We start from the raw sequence: 22,637 nt of genomic DNA, 5'->3' as shown, positions 1-22,637 counted from the left end.
GTTCCATCTATCTTCCAAGGACAACATGGTGCTTACAAGCTGAGGTGTTCAACAACAGAGTGCAGAGTAACCCAGCACCATTTGATTGAGTGGTCAACTTCTTAAGGGGAATTTCACGCACTATAAATAGAACTGTGAAAGCAGTGTTTACTGCATTTTTTGCGGACCATCCTGTAATGAATGGCATTGTAATTGAGAAGTATGAAAATGCGTTGCTGTGGGACTTTCCCCCTGTGTGATTCCTACGTGTAGATTAACAGCTCGTTACCTAGCATATAACACTTAGGTAAAGAGCAATGGATGTCTGTCAAGTGGTCATTAGATTAATAGTTTGGTTCACTGTTTTTAAGGCTGGAACACATTTTGATTCGTGGCATACAGTACAGACAGCTGCAGGGATGATGTATTTTGTAGGCCAGCCTAGAAGTTAGCATCAGCATGGGTTCCCTCTGTTGAAAGCTAATGGGATTTTTACACTGGATGGTAGCAGAAAATATGATCTTAGGCACATAAAGGTTTAAGAGATTTACACACCTGCCAAAGCAAGTTAATTTTCACAAAAGATCATCACTTTTATTGTTTGAAGCATAAATGCAATGGTTGGAGTAAAGAGCTGATGTTAAGCTATAAGCTATGAGAGCTATGTCCCTTTTCTAGTAATATAATTCCTTTTGCCATAAAAATAAGTCCAGATGTTTCTTACCACTAATTTCCAGGTGTGTTGGTTAATGTAATCCATCAAATTGGGTAAACTCTTCTGTTTCTAGACACATTGGGTCCTATTTAAGAGATCTATGACGGCAGGCGGTTGGCGGATTGTACAGTGTGTGTGCCTTGCATTTGGTGGCGTGATCAGCCTCATGTTGGTATTTAGAGGGCGTGTAATCAGAGTGCAAACCTTGGTGCCAAGAGGCTGTCATTAGGCACTAGATTATTCATTCAGGTGTTTCAGGTGTGACATCAGCCAAACCAATCAGAGTGCCTCGTTTCATTCCCATTAAAGCCCAAGTTGCTCCAGGACTTGGCATGTTGCTTTTTCAGTGATTCACGCATTACAACTTGGGAGAAATGAATGCTTCTCACATGGAATGTCCTCAACCTCCTCATGGGCCAGGTGAAACAGGCCTGAGAGGAGGTGGCAGCCAGTGTTTCCATCTATCCATCCATCCATCCATCCATATTCTATACCGCATATCCACGGGGTGGGGGGCTGGAGCCTATCCCAGCTTATATTGGGCGGTGCACACTGGATGGGTCACCAGTCTGTCGCAGGGCCATCAGGAGCGATTAGGGGCTCATGTCAACATGGTCACCAGGGGACGTGAGGATCGAACCAGCAACCCTGCGGCTGCTAGATGGCCACGCTACCTCCAAGCCATGGCGCCCCTGTTTTTCGATGTTGTTGGGCATCAATGGAACCACAATGGAATGCCACACATTTGCTAGCCTGATTGATGAGCTCTTTCAGTAGCTCTTCACACGTATCACCATTGGTCTGTGGCTCAAATGTTTTTTTTGATGTCACAAATAGAAATACATAGTTGCACCAGACCACGCTTCATACCCTGCTTTAGCACCTGCTGGCACAGACAGACCACAAGTTCATTGCTAGTTAAAGGGCTGAAAACGTCACGTGTGAGCTTATAGCAAGCGTTACACTTGCACTGCTCTGAGTGCACGCTTACCCCATTTAGACACAGCCTATAGTTGTAAGTTGCCATAACTGCACATTAAATGGAACAAAAAACTTCTTGTATTTCAGTGGATTCTTCTGTATCTTCCTCCGAACCTGGAAGGTTTAAGGCTGGAAACATGTTGTGACCATAACAGCAGGTTTAGCAGTGGGTTCGTCACCTCACAGTCACTTCATCGTCCTGCAGAAGGAAGATGAGTGGAAGTTTATTGTAAACCCTCACGGCTGATGCAGCATATTTGGAGGATGGTAATTCATCAATGTCAGAGGCTCGTGGAGAGCGGCTAATAACTGAATCAATGTAACTCATAGTTCTGCATCTCTCTGACTGTAAACACAGCGTGAAGATGGGTTTTGTTTGTTTTTCTCCACCGTGTGTGTGTATACGCTGTTCTTGTAATGAATGAAACCCCTAAAATAGCTGCCTTACCGAGGATGGCTGAATTAAATATGACATTACACAACAACAAACTTCCATTTCTATTTCATCAAGTGACGTAAACTGAGAACACCTTGAATAACAAGTTTATACACTTGGACAGGAAAAGTCTGGAGGCGGGTTTGTGTGAGAGAGAGAGATGAATACATGGGAAATGATGGCAGATTTATGTCAGCAGATAAAAGGAAGGAAAGCTTTTAACTGAATTTCAGCTTTTAAAAACACACCAGCTGAAGTCTTTGGCCCATAGAAGGAGACATGCAGAATGCCTTACTTCGTGAGCAGAAGAGGTGGGTTTTTTTTGCCTGACAGTGTTCCCTCTTACCATAAAAACTTTAACTACCTTTTGCCAAATTTAAAGTATCTCCCAGAATCAAATCTTTATGGTTCTTTCTATTCCAACGTCTTGTCATTGAGTTATTTTAGATTCCAGTTAGGGGGCTGTCAGGAGGAATCTGTAAGATCTTCCTGAGAACTTTAGTACCTGATTTATACTGTTATAAGAAAGGAAAGAACAAATGTGATACGAATAGCTGTAAATACAATAACTTTGACTCCAGGTTTTGATTGGATTACATTTCACTTTTTTTGTTTAAGATATAAAATCACCATGACATATGGACTCATACAGTTTACAATGAAAATATGCAGCAGCAATAAATATAATGAGGATTAAATAGGAAATATACAGCAAAAAATAAAACAGAAAACTAGAAAGCACTCAGAGGGTGTATACTGCTACCAACTATAAAACTTTCAGTCCCTGATACTTTCATGATTGGCCTCCAATAAAAGCTACAAGCAGTGATGAGTGAGTCCTTCCACCCCTGAGGAAGTGTGTGGCTGTTTTCCAGAGAAAGAGGGAGTTTAAACTGATCATATTTGGATTTTGCAGGAAGGAACAGATTCATGCTGCACTGTGGTGCGAAAATTACTCGCTGCATCCACTAGCTGGTGCTACAGAGCACACACTTACTACATATCACATTGCTGCACATCACATACAAGAAAACATTAAAATATCTTCAGCCAGTGTGAACAATTGTCCTTATATCAGGCATTTATCCAAAAACCCTTTGAATCTGAGATGAGGGAACCGGACATGCAACACTGCAAATTAATTCTGGGCTCTAGGACTTCTTCCAGATGTCAGTGCCCAACCTGTTCCAGCCACGAAACGGGTATGAATGACATTAGCAATCATTAGTTGTGTAGCAGATAAAGTAATTTTGTTTCACCAGATAATCACACTGGCTAATGGCTAATATTAGCTAGTGCTAAGGGACAATCGATTGCTGTTTTACGCATGTCCTGACTGTGCAAGTCTAAGATTGTGGATCCACTTGGCAGTTACTGTTCTGGGCCTGTTTCATGGCTGGGGAGGGTACTGACTGACAGGTCAGAGGTCAGTTAGACCACAAAAGACAGCGCTTCTGCAGCTAGCGGTTTTCCAGTTTGTTGCTCAAGGTACTTCGGAATGATGATTCAGTTCTGCATCTTTACCATCATGCATCCACAACACAAAAACACTCACACAACCCCCAGTAAGCAGCCATGTTTCTATATTTAGATTAAGATGGTTTTAAGAGTAAATTTTACGTCAGCACATTGAAGCTTAACCCAGAGCTGTTCGCGGGCATTGAGAAAACCAGATATGCTGCAAATGGATGCATCAATCAGACTCCTGCAATTACTGTCTGTCTGCTGTCTCTATCTGTGGACTGTTGACAGACTGGAAACACACACACACACACACACACACACACACAAACACACACACACACACACACACACGTACGCACGGTGTGGAAAGGGATTTATATTTTGCATTTCCATATCATCACCCAGTTCCGTCAGTTCACCAGTTTAGGCTGCTGTGATGCACACCAACTTTTCCATAAATGTATCTATAAACCGAGCCAAGATAAAGAGAGCGGCTCTATGCTAAGTTTCCACTCATGGATCCAGCTGAGCCTGAAATCTAATCATACGCACATTCGATGCAATAATGACAGGAAGAGGCACGCAAGGCAAGACAAGGAATATGATATATAGAGTTTCTTACATAACAGAGAACATAACAAACACTCCCCCTGACGCTGTCACATCGTGTTGAGGCGCTAGAGGTTTCCCAGAGACAGACGCAGAGAGACGGAGAGACGCGGAGAGACGCACCTGAACCGCCTCTCCACCTGCTGGGAGGCGCGCAAACACGCACACACATACGCGCGCCCCCGCGCGCACAGCACATCTGTCCCGACAGCTCCGGTGGGAAGAGCAGCAGCAATGTGAGCCACTTTTTCCTACGCCGATCTCTTATTCTGAGCCTTCGAACCGCGACTTGAGCAAACTCCTTGTTTACGATGTCCCACCGCATCTGCGTGGAAAACTTGGCGGCATGCAGCGTGAGGAGGGCTACGGACGTGCGACGAGGCTGATGAGCTCGACACGCTGGGTAAGTCTGGATTTTCTTTTGTGTATCATTTATCTGTCGGTTTGTGCTTTGACAGGATAACAGATCTGAAAACAAACAATTTCAACCCAGTCACAGTCCAGTGTTTTTACCTCAACAATTTGCTTCGAAATCCACTTCGTTCTCCCAGAAAAGCCCTATTGGTCTAATAGTTCTCAATGACTGCTTGACTTTTTATTCATTAGTAATATCCCTGGAAAGGGTGCTTGATGCTTTCTCCTGTGATATTAGAACAGTATTCCTGTGGTTTGGAGTGGAGGAGGGTTGCCATGCTTTGGGTTTTGACTATTAAAAGTTTCTCCAATTTACTCTTAAAAGTGTCCCCAATTTAGATTTGTAGGTCAGTATTGATATCCCCTACACTCCTGTATGGATTGTCCATATAAATGTCACTGCCACCCCTGCTGCCAGATCATTAACCTGTTGACGTGTGAAAAACAGATGATCTCTAAATCTTGAAAGCACTGAGGACAAATCTAAGGAGAACAGCTAGTTTGTTGTGCATCACAGCAGCTTTCAACATTTCATGCACGAGGTTCACCCTGCAGCCAAACACTCCAGCCGCCCATCTCACTCATTAACAGTCATGCTCGGCATCTTGGGGTCAGCTAATGGGAGGAGAGTGCAGAGTCCTGGGCCAGGAGGACTCGAGGTGGAGACTATAGATACAGACGAAAAACAAAATAATGAGAGGGAGAGAAGAAATGCTCCTCTTTTGCTTTCTTGTGTGCTGCTGTTATGTCGTCCCCGCAAACATCACATTCTTCGCCTTCAGGCTAACCATCAAATTATCTTCCCCCTTTCTCTCTTTGTTCATTCAATCCTTTGAATCGGCTGATTGGCATTGACTGTTAGGCTCCCAGTGCAGGTTCCATGTTCAATTAGAGATCGTCACAGGGCATTTCAAACTTCTAAAAAGCAGCACAGACGGAAAGGGCCAGAGTTTTCAGTTCTGTGTCTGTGGGATTTTGCTGACTCCTTTCTGAAAGAGAGAAAAATGCAAACTGAAAACCAAACCAGCCCCCCCCCCCAAAAAAAACAGCACGTTTTTGCTTTGTAATTTTGAATATCATAAAGGCAATAAGCAACATCCAAAAAATGGTTGCGTCATCCTCTCAACAGCACGTCAGTCACAGGCCTTTACAAGATTAGAGGGCCATGGATTCTCTTTTTTGCTCCCTTTCTAGTCTGAATTGTATTTTACTAAACAGCAGACTTGCAACTAACCTGCTTGCTTCAGTTCATTGCGCTAAGCTGACTAGCAGTCAGACTGTTACTGGGGCATTTTATCCTTCAAATAATACTGTGCATTTTAATATTAATGTTATACTGATAAAACATATTTTATGTATTTAAACCCTTTAAATTGGGTGCCAGATGATTAGAAAGATCTGGTAAATATTTTGGAAATGAACAAAAGAAATTACTTACTCTCAATGTTTAAATACGTTTTTCAGTACATACAAAATGTGAATATCATATTAAATTGATTATACTGGTAAATATGGGCTATTGATCAAAACAAGTCGTAAAATATCAGCATATCAGGAAAAAACAGGTGATATCATTATCATAATTAGGGCGGCACGGTGGTGCAGTGGGTTCCAGTCCCGGCTGGAGCACGGGGTCTTTCTGGGTGAGTCTCCATGTTCTCCCTGTTCCTGCTGGGTTCTCTCTGGTACTCCAGCTTCCTCCACAGTCCAAAGACATCAAGAGGGGACCAGGTTAATCCAGACTCTAAATTGACCGTAGGTGTGACTGGGAGAGCCAATGGTTGTCTGTCTCTATGTGTTGGCCCTGCCATGGACTGGTGACCTGTCCAGGGTGAACCCCGCCTCTCACCTGAAGGCTGCTGGGATAGACTCCAGCCCCCCCGTGCCGTGACCCTTAACAAGATAAGAGGTAGAAAATTGATGGATGGATTTTCTGTTTCATACATTTGGAATTGAATCCTTTCGTGAGCCAGAACTCGGCCGGTCAAAATCATCATCAGTGCAGAGTCTTAAAGGTGCTCTCCATCTCTGCCTGCCACACACTTCTGTGTGTGATTATGTTATGAGAAGTACTCTTCCCGTGATTATTGCAATTCATCAGAGACATTTGCGTCATTCTGGATTATAAAATCATATTCTCTGCTGATTGCTGCCCTGTTTCTGCTGTCAAAAAAACCCAAAAACCCTTAATTGTCTTCATATTTTAGAGCACTGACTGTTACTGAGAAACAGTTCCACTGAGGAAAGCAATCAGCAGCATTTAGTGGCTGGTCAGGTGACAGTTGAGTGTCGCCCAGGACGATGATGTCCTTCATGCATGTTACAAAGATGAAGACGAAGTGGGTGTGAGGAGGTGGATGCATCAGTGATGCATGGGTTATGGATTTATGCAAAGAGTCATGTAAATTACATTTGCATGAGCAAACAGAACAAGCAGAGTTTGAAAGTACAACATCCTTTGAGGTCGTCAGTGGAGATGAGAGGAGCAGCTGCAGGTTCAGTGGGGAGGAATTACTTAAAAAAAAAAAAGTGGGAAGGTTTGATGCAGGACTGAAGTCCAGAGAATGTCTTCAGTCAGTGAGTGAACCATAGACTCATGCATTGAGGGTCTGTGTATATGTGTGTGTGTGTGTGTGTGTGCGTGTGTGTGTGTGTGTGTGTGTGTGTGTGTGTGTTTGAGAAGGATAATACTACACATGATTCAACAGAAAAGCAAATATCCAGCATAAGCACCAAACACACTCACGCCGAAGAGCCAAACATAGCAAGAGTCTGATGAAAATGATTCCACATTGTAGGAACTTAGAATGTAGCTGCTCACATTTTTCCCCTCAGTGCTCAGCATCAGGACTTGTCTCATATTTTGACTGTCAATGGATGTTTCTAATGGCTTTGAGGGACAGTTTTAGGTTGGACTTCTGTAGCAGTGGGCTTGTAAAATGAGTATGCACAAATCTGGGTTTCAACTGCTGACATGAATATCGCCTTTGATTATGAGGTCAGAAGTTGAATCTACATAAGTAAATTGTGGAAAACACCACGTGAGCTGCTACTGCCCAGAATCAGGACTCTGACTGACTTTCTCAAGCTCATGCAGATAAATACAACTATGCATTATTAAATGTATTGTGTGATTTTTGTTTGCAAGAAATGTGTTATTTATTACCGAATTAGGGAGCTTTCTTTTTACTTTAAAATGCGAGCTTTTTTGTTTTGATGTCACTTGTTGAAACACTGACCAGCTATTAATAGTTCATATGCTTGCTCAGCATATTTACATTACATTTTCAGAGAACTAAGTCAAACAAATAGTTATCCATGAATCTTAAACATAACAATAGTTTAAAATAGCATTGTTTTTGTGTCGCCCGGCGCTACCCACAGCTCACCGACCGGTATGCCTTCAAACGGCCCCCTCCCCTATACTGTATACACATACATTATACAATATTACACAGATATTTCAAGGCCAATAACAGAAGGTAGAACAGTGGCCTCATGGTCAGTCACTCTATGTTCTTCTGCACAAATGTGTTCTCGGATACTAGAAGATTTCTTTTCGCTCTCAAATTTGTCTCCAGGCAGGAAGCAAAGCCTTGTGGCTTTTTGTAACTACTTGCCTATGACGTCTACTACAACCTTTAACGTAACGTAATGAGGCATTAACGTCTTGGCAGGCCCGGGTTACAGTTCCGAGAGCTACACAATAGTTGGAAGGAGCAAGGATTTACGCTCAGCCATCAGACTTTGCTTCCCGTCTGTAGACTAAATTTAGGACTGAAGTTGTCAAACATTTCATGAATGAGGTCCATTTTTTGTTTTGTTTTTTTCATTTTCAGTCTCAAACTCAGTAGTGAAGTATTTGTGCACATAGTGTGTCACTATTGTAACTGCATTGTAAAAACAGAACAGTTTTATCAGGCTCTTTATTTGCAGTACAGTGTTCATTTTTAATGCGTTCTTGTGGATTTCTTTCAGCAATCATGCTATAAAGGTGATTTGATCATAAATCCATGGATCAACAAGCCGCAGTAATCATGTTGCCCCTCTGGAGTTTGAACTCTCTGTGGTGACTTAGAGTTCTTTTCCTGTGGCTACACTGTCATGCTCAATAAACTACGTCTGTCAGAAGCACTTAGCTGAATCTCAGCAGGGCTGCTGCACTCTGACCTCCCTCCAGCTGAATTCTAAAATGGCTATCCCCAGAATAGTGGAGCAAACTCCGAGGATCACTGAAGGGGTTTCTGGATTTGTTCTGATAATGTGCCCACATAGAAAGCATTGAATGCTTGACCAAATTTGGCACACGCTTCCTCCCAGCCCAGTTGTCCTTTGGCCCACGTTTGGCCTTGAATGACCATGTAGATTCTGGATGAGTGTTGCTACATCTGAGCCGACTCACATGCTATAACTGATCCCCAAGTGCCCTAGTGGTCCCAGACGAGGCTCAAATGCGCCTGCTTTCTGTCATGAGCCCCAGGTGTAGTGAGTGGAACAAGCTGGACGGGGAATCCAGATGCTCATGTTGAATAAAACAAGAAATGTCGCATCTTGTTAAGAAGATGTAGCTTCACAAATGAGTAACTGGATCTAAGGAGCTTGAATCAAAAGATGTGCAAAGTGCCAGTGAACACAGACCGACACATTGCACTGTTTGATCAGGGAGTGATGACAGTTATAGTAACCCCCCCCTTTCTTCTATGATACAGTTGGTCCACTTTATTCTGATGGATGCTCATGGTTTTTTTTAATAATCTATGCGTGTTTGTTTGAAAATGCTCCATAAGTGCAAGGAAATGTTTTCTGTAGAGGCAATCACATCTTACATCTCCAATCTGAAAACCACCAACACTGGACACCAGGAATTCATCACATAAAAAGCATAAAAAGTATGCACATGTTACACATTGTGATTAGCTGTTCTGTTTCTCTTGCTGTGTCTCTTTTATTTCACTCTGACCTCACACATTAAGTGCGTCCGATGGGAAGTCGTTCTCATTTTCCTGTCAAGATTCCTTTTTTCTCAGTATTACTTGTCATTCTGTGCCATTATTTTTTTCTTCAGATGCACATAAATATATTAACCACTATCAGCACAAAAGCAGAATGTAAACACTTCAAAAACTCTCTAAAATGCATCATTATATATCTCAGTGTGCAGTGATTATGCACGTGTCTTTGTGATTTCCAGCTGTTAGCACCATGAATATAATTATTTAAATGGCCTCACTCCACAGCCTTGGGATGTGGAAAGCAGAATTCCCCTTCAGTTCTTTCAAGCTGTAACTTGTAACCAAGTTGCTCAGCTTTAATTAGGGCCTGAGCCAGAAGGTACTTCTGGCGAAGACCCTATTATGTTTGCTCGGCAGAGCAACACATTAGCAGCACTAAAAACACTAAAAACACACACTAAACAGTGTCCCAGGCCCCCCCAACACCCATGAGGCAACTGGGCCAGACGGCCCGGAGCCAGTTTTCACATACACACCCATTCAAAACCTGGTATTATACTGTTCTTGCTCTCAATGAGTGCGCGCTATATGCGCATAATGCGCATAACGCGCATAATCTAATTTGACCCCCTGAACATGCATGAAATTCGCTGAAATTTGGCACAATCGTTCGGTATGTCTCAACATTCACTAATCAAAAACAAAAACGCCACTAAAGTCTATAGCGCCACCTAGGGAGCCACACAAAAAAAAGATAATTTTTTTTAATTTCGCGCGCTATAACTCCTCACACAAAACTCCCACAGACATGGGACCAACACCGTTGGACTCGTCTCATCAAGACGAACAATTCTTACACTCTGACCCCTCACCTATCTCCAACAGAATGTCCACAAACTGGACAAAACTGTCAAAATCAGGACTTTTTTTACTCCCCGAACAAAATCTATCTCCTCCTAAACCGTAAATGCCAGGGCTTCCAAACTTTCACACATTACTCTCCCAACTGTGCTCTTCAAAAATCTTTAAAGGCTAATATACTACGCGCTCGGTTTGGATTTTATAAGCCCTCAAAGTGGGGGAGACACGTTTTACGCTTACAATGGAAGTCAATGGGGAGGCTGTGTCCTCTCATGGTACATACTCTCGAACAAATGCTTCTCACGTCTATACCATACATCGCACAGCTTTTAAAAACATATCACTGTATTCCTGACAAAAATCCCTACAAAAATATGGTATTTTGTGTTACTTTCCACCAACGTAGGCCGAGTTATTCAGCTTTTACACACTACATTTCTCTTAATCCTCCACTCTCTCCACTCTAGCACAGATCAAAGAAAGTGCAGCGGGGGAGGGGTTCTTAATGGGCCAGCTGGCAGCTCTGCTCTCAGCTCTGCTCTCAGCTCTGACAGAGATGGCAGAGATTTGTTTACTGTAGTCATGGAAACCACAATTGGCACTTCTCTGCCCTCATGTACATACTCTCAAACAAACACTTGTCGCTTCTAAATTAAAACACTCACACCTTCAGAAAACACACCATTGAATTCCTGAGAAAAAACTCTACGAACTGATGTCTTTACATTACACTTTTGACCAACATATGCAGAGTTATGACTGTGTTTGTCAGTAAAACTGCCAAATCCTCCTCTGCTCTCCACTCTGACAGAGATGGCAGAGAGCGAGCAGAGAAGGGAGGGGCTCTTAAAGGGCCGGCTCTCAGCTCTGCACTCACACTGTGCAGCGCACTGAGGCTCGTATCTCCTAAACTACAAGGCCTAGGGATTTGCCGATTACACCGTTGGATTCGGGCCGGTGTCAAGGACGCGGCCGTAGGCCGCGTGGGGGCTCAGGCCCTAACAACGCTGCTTGCAGCTTTAATTTTCTATTCTATTTCAACCAGACCTTTAGGACTTCTCCAAATGACCATGAAAAATGACCAGGACCTCCTAACACTGGATTACATCATCTGGGACATCAGTTAGAATTTTATATTCAGCATAACAAAAACAGTGAAGGACAATTAGGATGCTTCCGTGATGGTTGTGGTTCAGCTATGTAGCACTCAGGGTGGCAGCTAGGATTTTTTCGTAGTCTTAAACTGACTAAAAGAAGTGTCTCCTGCTGTTAAATTAGGTTTAGAAACCAGCTAGAAATACTGCATCGTGGTTGTAAGACTTTGTGTCTGTCACAGTGACCCTGGCCTTTGACCACCAAAATATTTTCAGGTCACCTTTGAGTCCTTTAAGGACATTTGTGGCAAAGCCTATTGAGCCTATCCCAGTGGCTTTCAGGCGAGAGGTGGGGTTCACCCTGGACAGGTCACCAGTCCATGGCAGGGCCAACACATAGAGACAGACAACCATTGGCTCTCACAGCAACGCCTACGGTCAATTTAGAGTCTGGATTAACCTGGTCCCTCTTGATGTCTTTGGACTGTGGAGGAAGCTGGAGTACCAGAGAGAACCCAGCAGGAACAGGGAGAACATGCAGACTCCACACAGAAAGACCCAGTGCTCCAGCCGGGACTTGAACCCGTAACCTTCTTGCTGTGAGGTGGCAGTGCTGACCACTGCACCACCGTGCCACCCTTGATTCCATGGTGCCTCTACATGATTATAACCCACCACACCAGCACCAGCACACAACGCAGTGTTAAGAGCTCATGCTCACATCATGTTTCTTCTAGACGGTTTGACTCACAGATCTTGCAAAGTGACCCTCGTAGGTCCACAATGATGATGTTACCATATTGAATTTCATTGTACTTCAGTGCTGTGAAATAATGACTGTGCAAAGTAAGTAATGACTTATTTTGTCTTTTCTATCTGATAGAGATATACTGTGTTGCTGAATGGGTGACCAGCTCACAGTCACCTCACATTCCCTGTGAAGCACACTTCCCATCGCATTGTGCAGGACAGGGTCCCCCCCTAGAGTGTCCGGGATGTACCAGGAGGTTGCTTTCTTGGCAGGTAGCACCGAGCAACAGTTCCCCACCTTCCACTTCAAACGTGTGCAGAATCCACAGGAGGTCACCTCCAAGAAGGGCTTGTTCTACAAACGAGCCCAGCTCCTTCTTCAACCGCAGACCCGCCAACAAGACAAAGATGATGTGGCAGCCATCATCAATGTGGGGGGCATCAAGTACCGTATCCCCTGGTCCACATTGGAGGAGTTCCCTCTGACAAGGCTGGGAAAGCTGCACAACTGCAGCAACGAGGCCGAGATCATGGATGTGTGCGATGACTACGATGGCAGTCGCAATGAGTATTTCTTTGACCGCAGTCCATCCGCTTTCCGCACTATCGTCACTTTCCTGGCGGCAGGGAAGTTGCGGCTACTGAGGGAGATGTGCGCCCTGTCCTTCCAGGAGGAGCTGCTGTACTGGGGGGTGGAGGAGAACAACCTCGATTGGTGCTGCTTAAGGAAGTTACGACTCCGCCAGGAGGAGTACAAGGAGCAGCAGAGGCTGGAGGAAGAAGAGGGTGAGCTCACTACGCCGCAGTCCAACGAGGAGAGTCAGCAGCTGGCTGGGTCAGAAGAGAGCCATGAGGGGGGCTGCATGCGGAGACTGAGGGACATGGTGGAGAACCCCCACTCTGGGCTGCCAGGGAAGATCTTTGCCTGTTTGTCAGTGATATTTGTAGCCATCACAGCTGTGACGCTGTGTGTCAGCACCATGCCAGACCTCCGAGAAGAGGAGGAGAGGGTGAGTTCACTTGGTGATACCTCCATCAGGGTTAGTCACAGGCTTGATTTAAGCAACCCAAAAAGTTCAAATTCATTCCTGATCCTTCAAATAGGACTTGTTGTTTCAACATAAACATAAAGGGTCTGCTTAAAAAGTCCCAAACCTTCAATTTGTTGTGTTGTGTAAATCCTCGTTTCTGCAGTAGACTTAGGTTTGTTTGTTCATTAGTGAACTCTTAATCCAAGGATGTGTGCGAATGTTGTACTGCGGTGATGTCATTTCTACTTAGATGAATTAATGGAGCAACATGCTGTTGAGTCCCTGTCTGACATACGTACACCCACACTTAAGAAGGTTGTGGGTGAGGGTTTATTGTTGCACCTTGCTATTTTCCTGGGACATGGAGCAGCCATCTTTATGATGCAACATTGTCATCAATGATATCACGAATTTGCTGTTCTTTTGTCATTCATCATTTTAAGTTTATCTTTTTAACCCTTCCAAGAACAGCTGATCCAACCCCAAGCTAGTCTCTGACCTTCAATATCTATTTAAGGCAATTCTTCACCCACATATAATCACTTGTTTATTGCTTATGCACAGTTGATGTCTTTAAATCATGAAATTCTTTCGATGTCAGGAAGGGCAAACTTGCGGCTGAAAGCTAATGGAGAATGAAAATAATAAACAACACAGGAATGTCATGTCTATTTATAACCCTCAAACACATCATCTAGAATAAAACAGCTTCTCAATCCTGTTATACGTCCAATACTCAACAAAAGTCTGGTTGGTTTGACGAGTGTGAGTGCTCCGTACCACGCCCAGGAACCGTACTGTCAACACTTGCACAAGCATGGTCATGCTATAAATGATGACATTGCAGTCTGTTGGCAGCTTGAGAATATTCTTTTTGTGGCACTTGTCTTCAGTCTCCAGTGGTTTCTACCTACAAGTCAATTGCTGTTTTTTTGTTTTAACTGGATTCAACAAGATGTCTTGCAAGGGAGAAAAAAAATTCAACACAAATTCAGTGTTGAGCAACTGATAAACAAATGATGATCTTTTGGTGAAATAACACTTGGAGTGACCTGAGGGGTATTTACAGACTGCCTGACCCCAGAATTCAAACATTAAATTCTTTTACCAATTGGAATACAGTTTTTGTCCCCAGTTAGATGGCCTGAGATTGGTCTGTGTCCCCAAAAGTAATGGAAGCAGGCGTGCAGGCACTCAGGCACACAGGCAAGCACGCACGCACACATGCATGCAGGTACGCAGACATGCAGGTACGCAGACATGCAGGTACGCAGACATGCACGCACTCCACAGATTATTTGCTTTATTGGATACATTCCCCTTGATAACAGTCACAGGAACATCATGACACAGGCACTATGAACTTATGTAGCTGAGACGTCAAGCAGTAATTCTGTGTTATCACAACAACTTCAGTCATGCTGACATGGAACAATATTCATGTTTAATTTGTAGAATATAATCTTGTGAAATGGAGTCAATAGTTACAGCAACCGGCGGCGGGCACTGAAGTTCCTTATGAAACACAGATGTACACAACCAAAGTATGTCAGAACAAACCAGAGAATCCCAGTGGATGTTTGTAATTCAGTATTTGAATAGATTTCTGTCGTTCCTGGGATATTGCGTTCCTGTGAGATGACCTCTGACCACCAAAATCTTATGGTTCATCCTTGAGTCTGAGTGGACGTTTGTGGCACATATGAAGAAATTCTCTTATACAGACATCAGGTTAACAGCAATGGGACGTAAGGATTTTTCTGAATTGTCAACCCAAAAACTTTTGGCCGACAGCTGTTGCTGTTTAAGAGGAACACAGATTAAGGCCAGATACAATTACCTTTTTTTTTTTAAGTAGAAGAAGGGACAGTAACATCATGAATTATGGTCCAAGGGATACTTGATAAAATGTGACTATTCTATGCTTGCGTAAGAAATACTACGCGTAGTTTAAAAAGAGATCATGTAACATGCTGGACAGACTGTCATGATGAACTGTTTCACTCTGTGCATTTATCAATTTGAGGAAATGAACCTTGGTGTCAGGGTCTATTCTCCAGAGCAGCCTCGAGGTTCTGCATTACAGCTGCTAGGGAAGAAGTCAGATATGTTGATGCAGCAGCCCACATACAGTACAGAGTCATGGGCTTTATTGTAAATCATGATGACAGACAGAGGCTCAGGGACAGAGCGCCGTCTTCTCTCTCCACTTGAATATCAGATTATTGTGGAGTTGTCCTCGCTGTTGCAGCAGCGTACGTTCCTTCATGGAAACATGAGATCTTGTAAATGTGTGCAATGACAGACGAGGCATATACAACACCAAGAGAGGGAAAAGGCTATGCATTCACACATGTGTGAAATGTGTGAATGCAAATTCAGAATGAATAGTCTTTTCTAGATTTGGGCTTCAGCTCTATATTTGCAAAAACCCACAGATATTCTCTCAACGCTGTTCATTTCTTTTGACCTGCTTCCAAAAATGAATATGAAATAAGCTCATTATTGTTATATAACTCAATGATTATGCAAATTGTGGCCATGAAGTCCTAATCCATACAGTTAAAGCTGTTTACCAAACCTTAGCTGACGATTAACAAACTTTTGGATTCTTAAGAAGTTTCATCTTCAACATGATGCTAAATAATTCCCATATCAGAGCAAAGGGTTGCTGAAGTAACAATAGAATTGTAAATATCATTATAGTTCCATTACCATGTCCCATAAAAAGTGCTAACCTTACTTCTAAAAGCCCTTATCATGATGAAAGACCTGGTGAGTAATGAAAGGCCACTCGGTAACTTGGCACCAGTGTGAAAATGTAACCACTGGCTACATTATTCACTCAAGGAAGATAACATGAACACACACTGGGTTCATCTCAAGAGTCTGGTATAATTATGCCCAGTGTGTACTATTGTTATCTAAGAACATGTGTACTGAGGGGGGATACTCATTAATGATATTCTACATATGATGCAGTTTCTGTTGGTCTACTCCACGCTGCACCGGCAGCAGGCCTACTTTGAATTCATCAGTAGCAATAAGAAATTGAAAGGAGACATTTAATATATACAGAATAATAATGCTTCGCGTCACCTTCTGTGTGTTATGTTTAGCTGTCTAACCACTGTACTTCAGTTTGAAGGCATTTCTTTCAACAGAGATGAGTTATTTGTCTGGGATGCAGTTTCAGCTCTATTACACGACTCAAACATAAAAGGTGAAACACAGCTTTGATGTTTCACTCAACGTCTGCACATACAAGCACCATGCAAGACTAGACGGAAAAAAGACTGAATAGTTCAACCTTTAGGGAAATACGTGCAGCATTTTTGTTCCTGGGTGAGAGAAGAAGACAACAGATTTAGAGCCATGCGATGGATAGCCTACCTTTGCATGGAGGAAATGGGACACAGAGTAGCAACGATTTTAACATTACCGCAGGTTCCCATGTGTGAGGTGAGGTTGGTTCAACTATTTATGCATTTCTGAGACAGTTAGGAAACATATGAGGTGGTAAAGGTCCTTGTTTTTCCACTCAAGGAACAAATACATTATGATGGATGAAGGATTTTGATTGAAGATTTAAAATACAATGTTTTTGAGGGATGATTTTGATTTTGATGCCACAGATTTTCGTGGCATAGCCCCTGACGTAAGTTTGTAAACCCCTGGAGGTATATGTATCCCACTTTGAGAATTATGGGCACAGACAAACTGACAAAACAGCCTGCAGGTTTTATAGTGCTGCTTCACTGTTGAAAATCAATTGTGCCCATGCATGTTGATGTAAAGACAGCAGGTCTTACAAATCACACTGTTCATTCACTTAAACAGCATGGTTGTGTTTTAGTCTTGTTAGGAAGATTCTTGCACTCATCCGTGTGGTAGACGGGTTCTTTGAATCTTCACAATCTCTGAGTTTTGGAGAAAAAGTGCAGCTTAGGCATGAGATGTGACCTACATCTGTACCAGCGATCCAGGTCTCTTACACAAGTTTTACTTGTGTCACAAAGTTCCAAAAGTTTATTTTTCTGAAATTCAAACCTGAATTTTTCATCCAAAACAGATTAACATTTGTGAATCCTTTGTGTTAATGTTGCTAACTTTTTTGCAAGGACCTCTTGAAAAAGTTGTTGAAAACACCAAACATGGCAACAAATGTGTTGAGTTGACAACAGTGGGTGGCTTCCTGGTGGCGTTCTGTCACAATGGCTTTGCCGTGCTTCGCTTGGCTCAACTTAAAAAAAATATGACGATGCAGCTCAAAACTTTCACGTTTTCACTTTGAGGAGAGCCAGGTGATGTGTCTCCTCCTCTAGTCTTCATACTAAGTGAGGCTGATAGGGTCGTAGCATTCCTAATTTTTATACTTTCAATCACAGCAGAAGAAAAACAAGTGTGTTTCATTGACACAAAGTCTAAACAAAAATCTCCGGTATCTAATTAGATCTGAAAGTGAGAGCAGAGTACATGCAATTGTTGTAGCTTTCATCTCGCAGGAAGAGAAATATTGTTATCTCAGGCTTAATTGTTGCCACCAGCTACACGTGTTGTCACAGCTCGTGCCAAGCTGAGCAAAAAAAGGCCCTGTTGAAGCTGATGATAACTTCCTCCGGAGTCTTTTCATGCCCCTCTCTCCCTTTGAAATTTCAGAAGCCTGAGAGATCTTGCTCTCGAGTGTCTTTTTATCACATTAATTCACCTCTTGAATGATGTGATCAGACAAGAGTATGATTAAAACTCTCAGCCTCACACTGTGTCTAAGACATGTCTTCTTTAGCAGGCTGGAGAGGAAGGGGGTGTTGGAATGAAAGTACATAATCTTCAAAGAGAAAAAAATCAGCCAACAACCATCCATCCATCCATTTTCTATATCGCTTATTGTCATTAAGGGTCGTGGGGGGGGGGGGGGGGGGGGGCTGGAGTTTATCCCAGCTGACATTGACCAGTTGCCAGTTCATCTCAGGGCCATCAGGAGCAATTAGGGGCTCAGTATCTTGCTCAAAGATACCGCGACAGCCTGGTCACCGGGGGAAGTGCGGATCGAAACTGCGATCCTTTGGTTGCGAGAAGGCCACTCTACCTCTGAGCCATGCTGTCTCTCAATGAGCAACACAAAGTAGGCAAAAGCTGAATGAAGAGCTACTAAAACAGCCTTATCTTGCTTGTTCTCCAGTTAAACTTTAGTTATTTGACTCAGAAGTACTGCAGGTGGGACTAGGACCTGCTACGTCTCAAATTCAAGACAGCAATTAACTACCAGAGTGGCCTGAAAAGTGAGTCTTGATTCCCCTCCGAGAGAAATGTGGTTCATTAGGAGTGAGAACCAGGTTTGGCAGGTGGCCCCCTCAAAATGCAACGGTTAACGGATATAATGAGGTGGCTCTGCCACTTTTAGATAAACTAGCATAGCAAAATGAAGTAAGTGAAAACCACAGTCTGTCATTTCTTTGTGTGCTCTTAACTGCCTTGGACTGTAGCGATTTCAAAGTTTTGACCACTCCATGAAAGGCATCGTTGATGGGGTTGTTGATGCATGGACAGTTAGGCTGTGGTGAGGTCCTGAGCAAGCTGATAGCATTTGAAACAGGGAGTGGAAAGAACGTTTGGAAGAAATCCTAAAGCCATCTGACATTGATGTTATTAGCAGGAAGTCAAACGTGCCATTCGTCTTCTGTCAACTACTCTGTATGGACACTCAAGGAAGGGATTTTAAGGAGCAGCTACGGATGAGGAGTGTCCATTGAGGATTTTCAGGATCACTCTTTTTGCTTTTGTTTGCCTCTTCTTCCTGTGACAGTGGTTTTCTGCTAAACATGAAGCAGTTTGTGTGAGAGACATCTCCATGTTGGAGGTCATGGTTCTGTGATGGAAAATGGTGGATTGCTCCTCCTCGATTGGGAGTGAGCTTCCGACCTAGGGAATTCAAGCATCCTGTGTTTTTTTGGTTTTGAACCAAGAGTAAGATGAAGTTTGAGCTGAAAAGGTGGAGTAGTGCTGCCTCAGCTTTGTGAGCACTACATAGACTTGTTATGGGGGAGAAATATACTAATTTCCATGTTCCAACACCCATCAAAGTGCACAGGCTTCAGGAAGTGGCCACCAAAGTGCAAATACAAGTGTCCAAAATGAGTTTTCTCTGGCAATTGGTTGGGTTTCGTCCTACTGATAGGGTGAGGAGCTCTGACACCTGGAGGGAACTGACGAGGCCTTAGCATCGGTGTAGGAACTTTTGGCTCGTCCAACTGGTGAGCTACCCTATAGTAGAGCTAGAATACATTCGATTGATTATATCTAAGTAGGTTTCTGCAGCATGACCTGCTGCCACCGTGGCCTGAAATTGGAAGGTGCAGAAAATGGATTGACTGAATTAAACCCATCCATCCATTGTCATCTTCCGCTTATTCCTTACTAGTAAGGGTCGCGGGGTGGGCTGGAGCCTATCCCAGCATCTACGGGCGAGAGGCGGGGTTCACCCTGGACAGGTCGTCAGTCCATCGCAGGGCCAACATACAGAGACAAACAACCATTCACACTCACATTCATACCTACGGTCAATTTAGAGTATCAATCAGCCTCGTCCCCTAATTGATGTCTTTGGACGGTGGGAAGAAGCTGGAGTACCAGAGAGAACCCACGCAGGCACAGGGAGAACTTCTTGCTGTGAGGCCACAGTGCTAACCTCTGCACTACCGTGCAGCCCCCCGGAATTAAACCAATACATAAAAAGTAGTTTGAATCATTAGTCATATGTTTTAAAACTGCTCTAAAAGTTGGCAATTTTTGCTTCAACAGCAAGCTCTATGAGTGATGTGGTGTGATACTGTCAGCACTTGAACAGATACCATGCTAATTAATGTATTTTCAAATTGATCAAGTCAAATCAATGAATCCATTGCTACACCCAATGAGACGTTGTTTTTAACCTGTTGCCACCTCAGCACCATACTTTAAGTGTTTTGTGTCGTCCCATATAAGGTCTTTGGTCCCCACTGCCAAACAGATGACTTATGATTTATACATCGTTCTCTAAGTATTGCAAGTGCATGCCCCTACTCTTTACAGGCTTTGATGTGCGCATAAATCAAATCCCACAAAATATGCGGAAAGGAAAGCAAAGGTGCGATGGCGCTCATGTTCCCAGCAGTTGCGGTGTGGACTGAGGTGTCAGACAGAGCGTCTTAGGTCTTTGTTACCATGTTAGGAGACACTTTGGCTCAGCTGTGAGAGCTAATGTATGCGTGCCTGCGTGGGCTTTACTTCTGGTCTTCTTTCACGCTAATGTCAAGCACAACAGTTATGCACTTGGATGGAGAACTCAGCTCATCATAGCGAATTGCTTTTACTAATTAGCACATCTCCTTCAGATGAGGCCACCCACACTTCCTCCCCCATTAGGTTTGATAGCCAGCATTTTACGGCTGCATGGAACCTCCCTTTACCAATCAAATGCTCACTTCCCCTGATACACATCATGAGATTATAATACATTGTATTTGTTATTTATATTGGTATGATCTCAAAGTAACAAAACTCTGCCTGTTTTTCTTTAACAGTGGTCAACCTACATGATCATGATGTATTACTTCAAACGCTTCTGTATTCTGCTTTTTTGGAGGGTTTGAACAAACTGCATATAACTTTATCATTGATTCAAGCCTATAATAAAACACTTATAGGGCATTTGTGAGGAAAAGCAACAAGCTATGAATTCAATCCTGATTTATTATCAAATTTCACATTGAAATGTTGGCAAAAGTTGAGGGATTTGACCTCATTCACTTGTTAAGTCCTCTGTAAAAGCAATACAACATTTGCTTACAAAAATTTGTAAATTAATTAATGGCACATGTCAGATACAAAGAAAACATGGACATTTACTGTGGCAGAGTCAACTGAGGGCCAGATTATTACTGAAGGAATTCCTTTTCTCAGTTGAAGGGCTTACAGATGCTCAAAAATCTGCAGACTCACCAGATGTGGTGAATTATACATGTTTTGGGTTTGTGCATAATAATAAAAACCTGCTCATTAGTGCGCCCTAAATTTAGTAGATACATCTCAAGCCTTCAAAATAAATGTGTGGTGATATTACCTAAACTCAACAGAAAGTCCGCCATCCACCCATTGTCTTCCGCTTATTCCTGTTAAGGGTCGCGGGGGCAGGTCTCCAGTCCATCACAGGGCCAACACATACAGACAGACAACCATTCACACCTACGGTCAACTTAGAGTATCCAATCAGCCTCGTCCCCAATTGCATGTCTTTGGACAGTGGGAAGAAGTCAGAGTACCAGAGAGAACCCACACAGGAACAGAGAGAACATGCAGACTCCACACAGAAAGATCCTGTGCTCCAGCCGGGACTCGAACCCGGAACCTTCTTGCTGTGAGGGGACAGTGCTGACCACTGCACCACCGTGCTGCCTAGAAAGTCTGCATTTTGATTTAAAAATTGTCAGCTTTAAAGGGGATCATTCAGTCATCAACACTTGGAGTTGAGTTCTGGTCAACTTGGAAGTGTTGGTTCAATTTTCAACTTTATTCCAGCTTTAGGCTTGGTTTTCACTCCCATCTGAGTGAAAATGCACGAGTAAATGCTCCGCTTCACCAGCTACCTGCCAGCTTTGTGTTTTGCTTCAAGATGTCCAGATGCGCTACTTTTGCGTAATTTTGTTGAAAACAGCTGTTGCTAACCCTTTTCATTTCTATGCTTTCAATGTTGATACGTAGATATATTGATTATTGTTGGGTTAACCTGATGAGAATTAATTCTAACCAGTAAGGCTTCATTAAAATACAATGGGCCGTCGGGCTCTGACTTTTCATGGCCTCTTAATTTTGCTTTGTGATTGTTAAAAACAGTGCAGGAAGGACAGATAGATGTGGCCTTTTTTGACAAAGGGAACTTAAGCTCTCCCGTTTCACCTTTGTGTTAATTTCGTTATAGATTTTAGAGATTATGAAGTGCACACAAATGCAACTTGAAGTCACTTGTTTTAGAATCTGTACTGAAAGAGGATTAGCGCTACATGAAATTTTTAAATATCCAAAATTTACATCCATTTTTGATCCAGAGATTAATGTCAGACTTTTATCTCAGACACAGAATTCTATTAGTTTTGTTGGATACTATTTTCTCCCTAATAAAATGGCCAAATCTTCCTCCATGAAATCATTACAGTAATTGCTCTGTAAATTACTGCAACTGCTTCCAATGCCCAACCTGTATCGTCTGATGCTTTAAGGTTGCTCTCCTCATCTGGGCTAAGTTTGGATGTCTTCTTCAGCTTTGCATTTTCATTCTCATCCTCCTCCTCCCATGTCTCCATGGGAATGGAGAAT

The 22,637-nt window shown here is 43.0% G+C and overlaps 1 protein-coding gene across 1 annotated transcript in view; it reads left to right on the top strand.

Annotated features, from left to right (window-relative positions):
- The first annotated feature begins 4,150 nt into the window (after window positions 1–4,150).
- kcng2 (potassium voltage-gated channel, subfamily G, member 2) overlaps window positions 4,151–22,637 on the top strand; it is a 37,099-nt gene continuing 18,612 nt past the window's right edge. The window contains exons 1-2 of the mRNA XM_086194225.1: window positions 4,151–4,587; window positions 12,389–13,265. Of these exons, the coding sequence (XP_086050351.1) occupies window positions 12,501–13,265 (765 nt within the window). The 5' untranslated portion in view covers window positions 4,151–4,587; window positions 12,389–12,500. The remainder of the gene's footprint in view (window positions 4,588–12,388; window positions 13,266–22,637) is intronic.

The sequence above is a fragment of the Aulostomus chinensis genome, chromosome 22 (assembly GCF_037954235.1).
Source record: "Aulostomus chinensis isolate RoL2024-O1b breed Wild chromosome 22, RoL_Achi_v1.0, whole genome shotgun sequence".
Taxonomy (NCBI): Eukaryota; Metazoa; Chordata; class Actinopteri; order Syngnathiformes; family Aulostomidae; genus Aulostomus; species Aulostomus chinensis.
The sequence above is the reverse complement of the archived record's forward strand: the minus strand, read 5'-3'. Positions and strand labels throughout refer to the sequence as shown.